Below are 14,304 nucleotides of genomic sequence, written 5' to 3'. Positions count from 1 at the left end.
ATGAAGCTTTTGACCTTGCTTAGTTCTAGAGCTACAAATTGTCCAAGGGCTATCGAAACCAGCTAAAAAAATAACAGTAAATGCAGACAGCTTGAAAGGGTTTTTTCTCCAGGTGCTCCCTTTCTCCTACCCAACAGATTAATTTGAATAAGCCCCTTTCCTTTGATAATGTTGTTCACTGAGCTATGTAAATCTCTCTGCCATGCAAAGAATAATTGTCAGAAAAATAAGTTACACAGGAACGTAGTTCAAGGGTGACTACAGCTTCATTTTTTACCTGCTTTTAAGTCATTTGTTTCTAACTAACTAGAACTTTAATTGGAAATTTATATTGAATATTAGAAATTGTAAATCCAGGTTTAATTGGACCCTAAAATTAAGGTTTGTAGATTATGTTCAATTTGAATCTGGGGAACTGTTTGGCTTCTTGGCCAAGTTTTAAGGGTTAGCTCATGGAAAAGAATCAGGGACCAACCAAAAAGTAAATAAGATTTGATAAGAAAACCTAATGGGATACTTGAGAGTTTGACAAATTCAGGTGACAGAAACAAATTTAGAAATAACTTTTGAAGTGGCATGTTTTTGAACTTAGAAATTTTTCTATAATCTATATATGACCCCTATCCATTTTTATAGCAGATTATGCATTCAAATCTTTGAGAACTGCTCTACTTTCTGTATGCACACAAAAAAAAAGTTTACTGTATTTCCCCATGTATAAGATACACCCTTTTGCAAAAAATTTGTGGTCTAAAAACTGGATGCATCTTATACAGTGGTTGTAGATTTTTTTATTTGCATTTCCCACTTTTTCATGCTTGTTGTCTTTGCGTTCATTGTTTCACAATTGTTAACAGTATAGTAGGTTACGTTTTGCCATGTTCCGCCCAGAAATGGCTCAGAAAAGATTTTTGTACAATGCTGGATTCAAGTTAAAAGTGATCCAGTTTGCAGAAGTGAATGGAAATCGTGCTGCTGAACCTAAGTTTGGTCCTCCTCCAACTGAGAAAACTATCTGAGACTGGCTATAGGAAGAAGAAACCCTACTGAAAACGCCACAGCAGAAGAAGGCTGTGACAGGCAAGTCAGCAAAATGGCCTGATTTAGAGAGGGAATTGAAGATATGGATTGAAGAGCAAAGGACAATTGAAATTCCTGTGTCCACGAAGATGGCTCAGCATGAGGCAAGAAGAATTGCTGATGAAAAAGAAGTTATTGATTTCAAAGGAGCACACGATGGGTGCTTCAAGCTCATGAAACGGAATGGACTAAGCATGCGTACACACACGAGACTTGCCCAAAAGATGCCTGAAAGCTATGAGCAGAAGGTCCTCGAATTTCATTGTGTTATTGTATGAATTTTATGATGAATAAAACTTGAGTTCAATAACTTTATGTAATATTTTTTTTTCAAATTTCTGGCCCCAAAATTAAGGCGCATCCTATACATGGGGAAATATGGTATTTAAGAAAGCAACTTGAAAAGCGTTTGATATTTATTTAGAAAAATGCTTTATGTTACTTCTCTGAATAATATATTAGAACTTAATTGTTACTAGAATAGACACAGTTTTGTAAGCTGTTGCTAAGAACCTTTTAATGGGTTCTTGGTGCTTCCATCTTTTAGAGAATAATAGGATTGTAACTGCTTGGCCATAACTGGGCCAATAGTTTAATTGTTACAGGTATATTAATAGTCAATATTGTTCCTTGAGAGTAAAAGTCTTTAATAAGTCAGTAGTTCTGTTTAACAACAATATGTACTAAAATTATAAAGGAAGTATTCAATGGAGTGATTATAATCTGAGAGATGGTTGAAATGTGAGGAATGCAAGTAAAGAAAACGGGAAATAAAAAAAAGAAATAAGGAAAGGTTGGATAAGCATCCCCACTCACCTGTCAGGATGGTTTGTAAGAAGCTTTTGTTTATAGAGAACTTAACATCGGCCTTGCCTATATTACACACCAAGTACCATGAAAATGTTGGTCATTATGATTTTCAGTGTATTAATTCTCTCTGTGAAAACTCTCAAGGATTTCTGCTTGAGAATAAGGGACCATATCCTGCCTGCAATTTAGGAAAGTACTTAGTGCTTTTTGTCTGAGCCAAAAATCAGTCCTCCTCCTGGAATCTTAGAGCAAAGAATTTTAATGGCAATGACTTATAATACTTATCCCAACATACTTTAAGCTATGGATACTGTTAGGTTTTATAAATCAGCTCACAGTGAAAAGCAGCTTATGTAAAGGAAGTAAAACTACATGTGATAGGATGAATGATTTTCTGTATAAGTAATTTGAAGATGCATTCCGCTGAATTGAGATCACCTGACTGGTAACAGGTTTTGTTTTATGTTTCACCATGTGAAATCACAGATTATAACTATTTTACTAATTGTTTTTATACCAGGAAGAGTTTAAACTAGAAAAATAGAATAAGCCACAGAAAAGGATGCTGTGTGACTTTTGGAAAGATGGGTAGTTTTTATTTGCAAACTGATTTATTACACCGTGAGAGTAATTTATGTCCAGCCCTAAGCATGATTAGTAAAACTGGCTGTTTAAGGTAAAAATCTTTTGGGACTGTAACTGATAACATTCTGAATCTGATTCCAGGTATGATTGTCAAGAAATGCCATTGAGCCAATGATCCATAATGCCAGCAGCAATATGGGGGTGACATCTGGGAACTGCAATAATGTTCTGTCTCATGCAAAGGCTGAGAGAATGGCATGGCCTAAAGTAGTACTCTCCTAACTCCTTTTCCCATTATAGTATTTACTCTTGAATGGAAAATTTTCCCACCTGGCTGATTCTAAGCCTAGCTATAACATTTTGTCAATAAAATTGGTTACCTATATGACACTTGCCTGAAATTGAGACCAAGTTGGAGGAGCATTTCCCCCTTACTATAGCTTTGTCCCTCTTTTCCTTTTATGGCGAATTTCTATAATCATGGAGGGTGATCAGCAGAAGATATGAACACAATATTAAATTGTTATCTCATCAGCTAATACTGGAACACATCTGAGCTACTATAATGAAATGCAATTGTGCAAGATCTGAGCTATTCAACCTGAAATTATAGCCCTTTCTATATCCTAAACAACTAAATAGTTGAGTACTTAGACTTGTCTTCTGCCTATTATTAGTTATATATTCACAAATAAGAAAAGGTCCTTGAAATGTCTCAGAGCGTTATGGAAATAATTGGACAATGTTATAGCAGTTTGTGGGACTGAGGTATAATCCTATTAGATGGTGAAGTAAATATCAAACATTTTCGGTTCTGTGTCAAAAGAATTTCAGTACAGTTAACTTAGACTTATGGTTTACCTTGTGTTACCTCAGAAAGACATACAATTTTACTTAGATTTATCATTTAATGTGGGATTAACACTTGTATACAGAGCGTGCCCTGAAATGCAAGCAAATTACACAAAAATCTGAAGAGAATTTGAGAGTCAATGATCTACATAGGTATAATACCAAGTCAACTTGAACACGGTTAGTGACTGAACATGTTTGACAACAGACAACTCGTTTGACACAATATGGAATTATTACTTACCCTATTCATACACCCCACCCAAGCCCTTTGTTAAAATAAGCATCTTTTGGGTGAATTCATTTGTGCGACCATTAAACTTAAGCACAGAAGTCACCTACTTACAAAGGGTCTTGTTATTAGATCCTTAGCAGCATCTCATCCTCCTGAGGGGGAAATGAGTTGTCCTATTAATGAATGAGTTGTCCTATTAATGAGTTGACAGACATTTTGTGCATTCATGATCTTGGTATTCAAATATGATAATGGCTTTATTTATTTGATATTTTTTCATTGATATGTGCTTAAGCAAGTACTTCAGTAAAACAGTATCTCTTATTAACATCAAAATCTTAAAGAAATAGGCACAGAAGAGTATTACAAATTAATTATCTTGGTTTCTGTTCTTAGAATGGCAAAAAAGTGTGTTTAGGAAGATTGTTTTGTTTCACAACAGCATATTTGACTAGAATTTATTTTATTTCTATCTGGTGTTTTTTGTTTTAAAGCATATTCCATTAGTATTATTTTGTTTCATTGCCAGGTTTATGAACTTTGGTACCTGTTTTCTATTTTTAGCTCTTGTCACTATAATGGTGTTTTTAGGCAAGTTGCATATTCATACCAAATATGACCTATCAGATCCAACCTTAATGAAGTACCTTTATCTTTTTCCCCCTTTCTAAAAGATAATTAAGCCCCTCTAAGTCTACCCCAATACTGAAATACTTATAAGCTGTCCTGGTTATTTATGTGTGTGTGTGTGTGTGTGTGTGTGTCTGTGTGTGTCCGTGTGTGTCTGTGTGTGTATGTGTATTCATATATATACATTTAAATATAAACTTCTGATGATTACTGTTACAATTAATTTCTAATTAAAATGTAAAAAGATGCTGCTAAAAGCACATTGTATTTTTAATTGGATAAGATGGCTAATGAGATTAACTTTTGCCATTGTTCTATGTACCAATGCCAAATGATTTAAAGGTCATCAAGACATTTCAATCAGTCTAGTAATGTACTTGACTATTGTTGCCGACATGTTGTTGCATGGATCAGTAACTTGCTCACTGAGTGCCCTGCAATAATTTAAAATCAAGCACATGTAAGGTACTGTGTAAGTCTGTAGGATTCAATTTTTCATATGTATGTGTGTATATATATATATATATACACATATATATATATGTGTGTATACATATATGTATATACACACGCAAACATATACATACACACATTCATATATACATGCATACATACACATGTATATGTACATATATGTGTATATATTTACGTATACTCTAAAGAGTTATTTGGCTGCAGATTTCATTCTACAAGTTAGATTCTAATAGATTCTTTTAGATTCTCCCTTTAGTCTGTTGTTGGCAATGTCCAGGACGCCTAGGAGGGGAGATATCCAGAAGATGAGATGACTACAGTATAAGATGTTCTTGGAAACCAGATGGCTGCCTGAGATGTCTGAGCCCTAAGATATGATGGACTGATGAAATGGACAATGGGAGTGGGTTACCTTTCCCCTTTGCCTCTTCCCCGTGTGCCATTGTTCTTTGTAAGGCCTATTTGCCAAAAGGGACTGCCCCCAGTGGCTCCTGTCAATGCATTGGTCAATCTCTTTTCCTCTTCCCCTTGCACTATTCCCATCCCTCACAGTTCTGTTTCTTCTTCGTGGGGGGTGGGATGGGGGTAAATTAAGTGTTGCCTATATGTCCCTTCTTGTATTGGGGGTCTATGTTACTGATAGTATCATGATCATGAACTCATTGAACTCTTAAATTCTCCTTTGGTCAGCAATGGAATTCGTCTTGTCCAAGAGGGGGGAATGTTGAATGCAGCTGCTGACCTTGCCTGATCCTTGAGCTATGATTGCCTTAGGGCTATCAAAACCAGTTAAAAAAAGAATGTTGAGAACAGACATCAGAAGGGCCTACCTGACTTTTATCCCAACTGATCCCATGATTGGAGCAGGTCCAAACTGGTTTCTCCATTGCTCCTGGAGCATGAGCCTGCCATTCGGACCAGATGTCACCTCTCCCCTCCAGCCTTCCTCAGCCTTCTCTCTGGACTTTTGGTTGTTATGTAAAACAACTTATATAACAGCTTCTCAAGGCTGTGCCTCCCATGAGACTTCCTCACTGTTGAAATGCATTGAACCCTGCCCCTTCTGTGCCACTCTTAGACACTCTTGAATCTTAGTGCATTTCCCTTGTCTTGCTTAAAAGACCTTCGCTTTTGCTGTTTTGGCAGTCTTCTGTTTCAGGTTGACAGTTAAACATCCCTAGTTTGAACAATTTGCAAATAATGTTTTCATGAAAACATACAGAACTCAGTGGCTAAACAGTTTTTTTTTTCACCATCCTGAAACCGTGCAAAATTCCAGAGAAATGCAATACACATAATTCTCATTGATTTGCACGTAACTCAATCACCATCATTTGGAGGGGAATGGTGCTGAACTGTTTGATATTGAAAAAAACCTTTGGAGTTTTAGTAAACCATTATGAAATTTTTCTTGAAAAGTCTCAAAATATTAGGACCTAAACAAGGAAAAAAAATTGCTTGGGTTTATTATAAAAAGACTTATGTTAGCTGATTTCTAACCTTTCATAACAAGTTTCTTGGTATCGTATATCTGGGGGAAGAAAGAGTGAGACAGGGCCAGAAGGCTCTCTATATGAACAGTAGCACCCCAGAGTGAATATTGTAGAATGAACGGTGCAAGGAAGCTGATCTGAGTTGGGAAAGAAAAGGGTAAAACAGACTGGATAGAGGGAGGAAAAAAAGGTGGGAGAGGGTGGGGTTAAGATAGAGTGAAGAGAATAGTAGTAAATGATAATGTTAAACTGAAGGTAGTAAGTAGCAGAACCACGATGAGAATACTGATCTTCGGACTCCAAAGGTTTTCCCAGTATACCATGTTGCCTGAGAAAAGAGCATACACACAAGAGAACAAATCTATATTTGTATGGTTTCTTTCCCTGTGATCCTTGTCTTTCACAGTCTATCATTTTATAAGTTAAAAGTGTTAATTTTTACAATAAAACATACTGTGCTGAGAAAATGGGAAAAATAATTAAAGAAGATATCAAAACTGTCTGAATACCCTTCTCTGGACAATTTCCAGCTAATCACATTGTTGGCTCACACTTGAACTTCATGACACTAACCTGCTCCCCAAGTCTTTTTCAACCAAACCAGCCTGTATTCATGCTTTCTCCACAAAAGTGTACTTATGAAGTCAATTATTTGAACCCAAGAATAAGATATTTATCCCCTTTAAAATTCATCTTATTAGATTCAGCCCATCACAGTATTTTGGTGTCATGATCTTGCTATCTAAAGTATTAGCTATTGATTTTATCTTTGTGTTATCTGTCAGTCTGATATGATTTTATCGAAGTTATTAAAAAAAATTAGACCTGATTGGGCCAACCAAAGATCTCTGGAACACTTTATGAAAGATGTCCTCCGAAGTTAACACCAAGCCATTAATAACTACTCTTTGGGCCTTGCTATTCAACCAGGTCCAAACCCACATATTTGTATCATCATCTAGCCCACATCTCTCTCAATTAGGTAGGCTACATGTAAGGGTGTGCTCAAAGCCACCCCCATTTGGCTCTGGCATCTAAGTGCAAATACTTTTTTTTTAAAAGATTGAGTCAAATAATCAAAATTAAGCATAAACAGAGCCTTGTATACCTTAAATAAGTGTGAAAAAATGACAAAGTAAATAGAACATTTGTTTTTTGACTTCATTGCTTGCTTGGAAAATAGCCATATCTGAATGGATTTAGAGCTGGAAGGTATCTTAGAGATTTTCTGCTCCAACCACTTTATTTTTACCTGATAGGAAAATGAGATCCAGACATAGTAGTAATTGTAAGAGCAGCAGCAATAGTGGTTGTAATAGTAATAGAATTTATATAGCACTTTAAGGTGAGCAAAGAGCTTTACATAGATTAGCTCATTTGTGCTTCACAACAATCCTTGAGCTCTCTCTCAATCTTTGAATCAATTAACACCACTGTGTGAGAAACGAAGTAACACTCTGAACACTTATCAGAGGAAGAAGAAATTCGAGTGTCTGGATTTGAGAAGTTGGGGCAAAGGAAGGACTGAACTATGTCAAATGAAGGAGCCACTGAAGAGTCTTTTGCTCTATGGCATCATGGAGAGGAAGATTCAAGCTGAGAAAGTCCCAGGAAAAGGTTGAGTGTTTCCCCAGTTTCCCCTCTTGGTACCTTTCTATCTGTAGACACTATAACAGCTGATTTCATTACCAAATATTTTAAGTAAACTAAATTTTGCCCAACTACCCAGAGACCTGGGCATAACTAGAAATAAATATAAATGTAAGGTTAGGCAGAGAATTCAACCTCTGCTGGGTGTTAGGGACTTTTCCTACCTGGAGGAGCAGTGGTTGTGACTGAATTCAAATTTTTTCACCTAAAATAAATTCCTTAAAGCCAAAAAGGAGGAAACCAAGCAGACCTTAGGAATCATTATATTGCCCCCTAGGCTTAAAATGAGTTTATTTTTGAAAGTGTTTTAAAAAACTCAATAGCATTCTCTTGATTGTCCACCCTAGTAACCCTGTCCAAAACTAAAATTGGTTACTCTGGCATTACATTGGTCTTCCTTTCTTACATGTTCACATCCATTCCTTTAACAGAACAGAGTGTTCTAGAACTTTTCCAGAAACAAAGGCAATTTCACTGGCTTATAGTCTGTAGACTGCATTATCACTCTTCTCAGAAAATCAGAACATTTGCCCTCCTCCATGCCTGTGGCAACTTTTCCCTTCTCCACAGTCTTTTAGAGATCACCCAACAATGATTTTGCTGGAGATCTGCTGAAGTTAACATAAAGACAAATCATATATTAGTAGGAAAAAAACAAATATCTCTTGAACTCCCTTAGTGAATTGCTTCACCAGATTAAATAGTACCTTTTAAAGGCAGCATGTCTGCCACATAAAGTAATCCACATGAAGTGGCTGCTGAAATGTATGCCCCAAACATAGCCCAAAAATGAAGTCAGAGACCATTTAAAAATGTTTTTATTATGAAGAATTGAAAACCATATTCCATTTTCAAACCCAGATAAATAAACAGTAAATATCAGGCTTTTGTTTTGTTTTTGCCGTGAGTTGGAGAATGCTATTTCTTATTCAAAGCTTGGATACACACACACACACATGCACGCGTGCACACACACACACACACACACAAACACACACACACATACTTTAGGAAAACAGAGGAAGAAAACCCACAGGTTTTTCCCCAACCCCATCCTGTTTCACAAAAATGAAGACAGAGATTTCTAGAAAGTGAGATGAAAAATAGTGTGAAGGCACCACCAAACATAGAAAAGCTAAGTAATATAATCTGAAAAACCCAACCAATCAAAGCCATTGGACAGAATGATTTTGGAGCTGCCCCACCATTACATTAACAAAATACATTAATACATTACATTATAATGTAATTATATGTAATGTATGTGATATGTAATATAATATGTTAATATAAAATCTGCTTTTCTTTGAGAAACACTGACTCAGCTGTCATATAAAACCAGCCGCATCACTTACGAAAAGAAAAAAGTTTCCTTTCAGAATGATGCAGCTTTGTTTCTTCTGAGTGGAAAAAATCTGCTAAGGCAAGATGAGTCACTAAGCATAATTCCATCCCCTCAAAGTCAAAACTAGATCATTTGGGGTCCTTTGAGACAAACAACGTATCAATTTTGAGAGGAAAAGCTCCCTACCACACATTCATTTTTCTTGATTCATATGAGTACGAATTTGGATGAAAGTAACTTCAACATGGGAGATCTCACAGGAATATTTTAACCAAAAGGTTTTATTTACAGTAGTAATTATAGTCTTTGGGTTGATTAGCTGGGTGACTTTTTCCGACAAATGTACCACTTCCTTCAAGAATGTATTCTATTCCCACCCCACACCCATGTATGTTGATATGTGTGTATCTATCACCATTCTACCCCTATGTTTATGTCTGTGGATAAATATATTTCTATTCCTCTTTCACCCTTTTATATAGGTGTGTGTTTGCGTGTATATGCCATATGAAGATTCTTTTCACAAAATGATACTTTTCAATATGTCAGCGATGGCTTCGAGTGGCAGAGACATCACTAGAAAACCAAATGTGGATTCATTGCATCTTCTTAAGGAACAGCTAATACCTTTTGCAGATAGGTGTTTATTTTCTCTAATTAATCTTAAAGTGGCATGTCCAAGTTAAGTGTTCAGCACTTTTTTTACCATGAATATAAACATACTATATATACAATTCATAACAATATTTATTCTTTTATTTGTCTTAGACTAAAAAGTGGTCTTTTTATAGAAAGGTGGGAAAAGGTGGACTTTGTAAACCTGTTTCAGCTAACGAAAAACTTTCATCTTCAGCAAAGCACTGGAGATCAGGAAAATGTTTTAACATAATGAAGTAACACTTTTAAGTGTGCACATGCAAAAAATACCATAAAATGAGCTGCTCCAGTTAAACTATGTTTAATACGCAGACGAATGTTGCTTTTCCATATACTGCCAAATGAAAAGGAGTACATGTCATCATTAGATTTGCAAAATGACAGTTCTCCATGGTAAAGTTCACATTCTTTAAACTTTCCTCAGTCTTTTCCAATAAAACATTCAGTCTGCTTTTAATATGGACAAAAGCTTCAGCACTAGAGAGAGGGAAAAAAACCCAAGAAAACAAGCTTGCTTCTCACATCATCAATCCTAGTTGGAGGATCATGCCAATGATCTGTGGGCTTTGCCCTAAAAGCAGAAAGCAATTGAGGATTTTCCACCTACTACTGTTAACACTGTTTAGTTACTATGATTTATTGTGTTTCCCCAGGTGAAGTAAATTTAACATTTGAAGATGTTTTAACTAAGAATAACTAGTAAGTATGATATGTGATTCTGGCTGCAGAAACCTATCCATCTACTTTGAATCCATTCAGGAAACAAAGATCCAAATGTTCCTCCTGGACATTCATTTGAGCTGTGCAAGAACCAAAGCCTTCTTTGCCATACTTTGCATAGATGTGATGCCATTTCATGGGTGAAATACATTTATTTTTCCCCTAATGGATAACGGTGAGTTGATTTTTTTTGTCCTTCAGTTCTGAAGTCAATACTCTCCTTTTTTAATTGGCCTTTTTCCAATGAAAGAAAATGCATTGGCCATCTGGTCCTCATCGTTCCAAGGTGAGCTCCAGGTATAGCAGATGAAACCCAGCAAGTGAACTCTTTTCTTTCTTTTGTCAAGTGGAATGGTGAAGCACATTCCATTTAGCCCGAAAATCTAGGCTCAGCAGCCCAAGGGGAGACTTTGGTGAGTTTGATCATGCCTTTAAGCCAAAGGAGAGAAACAACTGGGCTTCCATTTCACTACTACACAGGTGGAGGGAAGTTGAGACTGTTTGCTTCCGGTTGTTGACACAAGAAGTCTGTCTTCTGGTAGTAGCTCGGCTCCGTGTATCTGTTTGTTGACTTCTAATGGCTTCCGATGGGGTGCTTTCAGAAGTCAGAGGGTCGGATCATCATTGTTGTAGACCGTAAGGAATAGCTGGGGCCTTTGAAGTAATGCCACTTGATCCCATTCAGCTTTCCATGGTTCTGCCCGGCAGTATAGAACATCCCATTGAGATTGGATGGGCCACAGGCATCAAACCACCAGCCTGAAAAAAAAGCAAGCCAGATTGGGGAAATAAGTGAGAAAAAAATCACAAAACAAATAGAACATTTGTACTTGGTTTGGCATCATTGCTTCATTGGAAAATGATTGTTGCATTGTGGATTTAGAGCTGGAAGGGATATTAGAGATTTTTACTCTAGCCCTTTATTTTACTAGATAGGAAAATGAGACCCAAACATAGCAGTAATAGTAACAGCAGCAGAAGCAACATAGGCAATAGAATTTATATAGCATTTTAAGGTTAGCAAAGAGCTTTACACAGGTTAAGTCATTTGAGCCTCACAACAGTTTTGTGAAATGGTTGTAACTGTTACCCACATTACAGATAAAGAAACAAGCCAAGAAAGCTTGAGTGCTTGACTATTGTCATGAAGCTAGTTAGTGCCTTAAGCAGTATTTAAACTCAAATATTTCTGATTCCAAGCCCAAAACTATATTTCAATAGAATTTATTCCCTTTGTAATCCTATGTGGTTTTAAAAAAAAATTATGTTTTAAAACATTATTCTGAGAAGCCTGTGGTTTTACCAGATGCCAGAGGGATCTAAGACACAATAAAGATTAAGGATCCCCAAACAAATCCAATTCCTTCATTTTATCAATAAGGAAAATGGGACTCATAATGCCAAAGTGATTTGTCCAATGTCCCAAAGTGCAGAATTATAGGACCACAGGTTTAGAACTGAAAGGAAATTTAGAGATCATCTAGTCCAACTTCCTCATTTTAAAGATAAGAAAACTGAGGTCCAGAGCCATGGTAATTTTCTATAAATAAGTAGCAAGGCCAGGATTTAGATCTATGTCTTCCTAACATTAAATCTAGGGCTCTCTCCACTTAACGCACACCTTTTGGCATCAAGAGGCTTTTAAATGTAGCATGTAGGACACTTACTGAACATTTTGCCAGGCAAATTACAGATTCATCCAGGCCAAACCTTCAGATCACTTATTAATTTATTATGGGCAAGACACTATGTTAGGCCCTGGGTAAACAAAAGAAAAAAAAATAGTCCTTGCCCTCAAGAGGTTACATTCCACTGGGAGAAGGGACTTGCCACATAAACACTTAAGTATATACTAACACTTGGTAATCAATATAAATATAAAAATGACAATTAGAGAGTGAGCTACATACATGAAAATATTTGTTTTTCTGATTTAGATCACAAAATTTCAGAGTTAGAAGAGAAAGCCCTTGGAGGCTATCTAATCCAACCTATAGAACAGAAGTCTCCTCCTTTTACAACATTCTAAAGGACTAGTTATCCAATTCATTTAACTACCCTGTGAAGAAGAACCCATACCCTCTACAAACAGCCCATTCCACTGACAGGAATGTCAATTACACTAGTAACTCTGAAAAGTTTTAATAGTCAAGATGCAGTATATTAATGAGGGCTGAACTTCTAAGCAGGCACAGAAGGTCTAGGTAGTATGATTTAGTATATCCAGATACTCTCAAAAGAGTTTCATTTTCTTTTCAAGTAGCTCAACTTAAAATGCATATATTACTTCTGCTAATATAAATCCAATTTCATTGAGCATTGCAATTGTTAATACCATGGTAGGGATATCTTGCCAGAATATGAATAGGGCAAAGAATGGGTGCTAGGAGATTAGTGAGAAGAATGAGGAAAGGAAAGACCTTTGACTGGGAAAGGGAGAGAACACCAAAGACACAAATTTCCTTTAGCCCCCTATCTGCATCCTTCATTTTCTGCTCCTTCATTACAGGCTCTGATGAACAGATGACAATGCACCTTGTCAAGGCTCACTCTGTTACATATGCATTTGATCCCATCCCCTTCCATCTCACCTAGGGGACTGACACCACAATCATCTCCTCTTTCTGTCCCCCTAATCTTGAATATTTCCCTTCTAATTGCTTCTTCCCTATTACCTAAAAACTTATCCAAATCTCTCTCAGTCTGAAAAAATTCTTCACTAGGTCCTATCATCTTCTTAAGCTATTATCCCATATTCCTCAACACCTTCACAATCAAACTGGCAAAAATAGCTCTCTATACTCAGTGCCTTTACTTCTTCTTTCAGTAACTTTTCAACCCTTTGGAATCTGGCATCTGACCTCATCACTCCACTGAAACTGTTCTCTCCAATGTCATCAATAATTTCTTAATCACAAAATCTGATGCCTTTTTCTTAATCCTCATCCTCCATTTATCTCCATCATTTGAACTATTAACTTCCCCTCCTAATCAATATTTTCTTCTATCTCATTTGTGACACTGCTCCCTCATGGTTTTCTTCCTACTTGTGTGACCACTCTTAAAGTCTTCTTTGCTGCGTTTATTACCCATGTTAGACTCCCTAACTGTGGGTGTACCCGAAGGGCATGACCTTTTATTATCTTTCTATATTCTCTCACTTGTTGACTTCACCACTTCTCAATGGTAAAATGATCATCTATATGCAGATGACTATTAACTCTACATATCTTGCTGTAGTCTATCCCCCCAGCTACAGTCCTGTACCCCCAACTTCCTATTGAATGCTTTAAACTGATATCTTATACACATCCCAAACTCAGTATATTAAAAGCTGAACTCATTCCCCCCCCACCCCCTCCTCAATTTCCATATTTCTTCTAGGATATCATTATTCTTCCAGTTACCCTGGTTTGCAAATTGGCTGTTTTTTTGACTCCATTCATTTGCCAAATCTTGTTATTTCTTTTGCCAAAACATCTCTTATAGCTGTTTCCGTCTCTTTACTGACATGGTTACCATTGTGGCTCCCAAACACCTTTTACCTAGATTCTTAATTTGTTGATGGAACAGTGGATGGAGCACTTGGCTTGGAATCAGGAAGGCTCATCTTTCTGAGTTCAAATCTTGCTTCAGACACTTACTAGCTGTGTTACCCTGAGCAAGTCACTTAACCTTGTTTGCCTCGGTTCCTCATCTGTAAAAATGAACCGGAGAAGGAAATGGCAACGGCAAATCACTCCAGTATCTTTGCCAAGAAAACCCCAAAATGG

The 14,304-nt window shown here is 36.6% G+C and overlaps 1 protein-coding gene across 1 annotated transcript in view; it reads right to left on the bottom strand.

Moving 5' to 3' along the window:
• Positions 1-10,578: 10,578 nt before the first annotated feature.
• The window catches only part of ANGPT1 (angiopoietin 1), a 333,355-nt gene continuing 329,629 nt past the window's right edge, over positions 10,579-14,304 (bottom strand). The window contains exon 9 of the mRNA XM_036766890.1: positions 10,579-11,290. Within this exon, the coding sequence (XP_036622785.1) occupies positions 11,130-11,290 (161 nt within the window). The 3' untranslated portion in view covers positions 10,579-11,129. The remainder of the gene's footprint in view (positions 11,291-14,304) is intronic.

Source organism: Trichosurus vulpecula, chromosome 1 (genome assembly GCF_011100635.1).
Source record: "Trichosurus vulpecula isolate mTriVul1 chromosome 1, mTriVul1.pri, whole genome shotgun sequence".
Taxonomy (NCBI): Eukaryota; Metazoa; Chordata; class Mammalia; order Diprotodontia; family Phalangeridae; genus Trichosurus; species Trichosurus vulpecula.
Note: the sequence above shows the minus strand (reverse complement) of the source record. Positions and strands in the feature narration are given on the sequence as shown.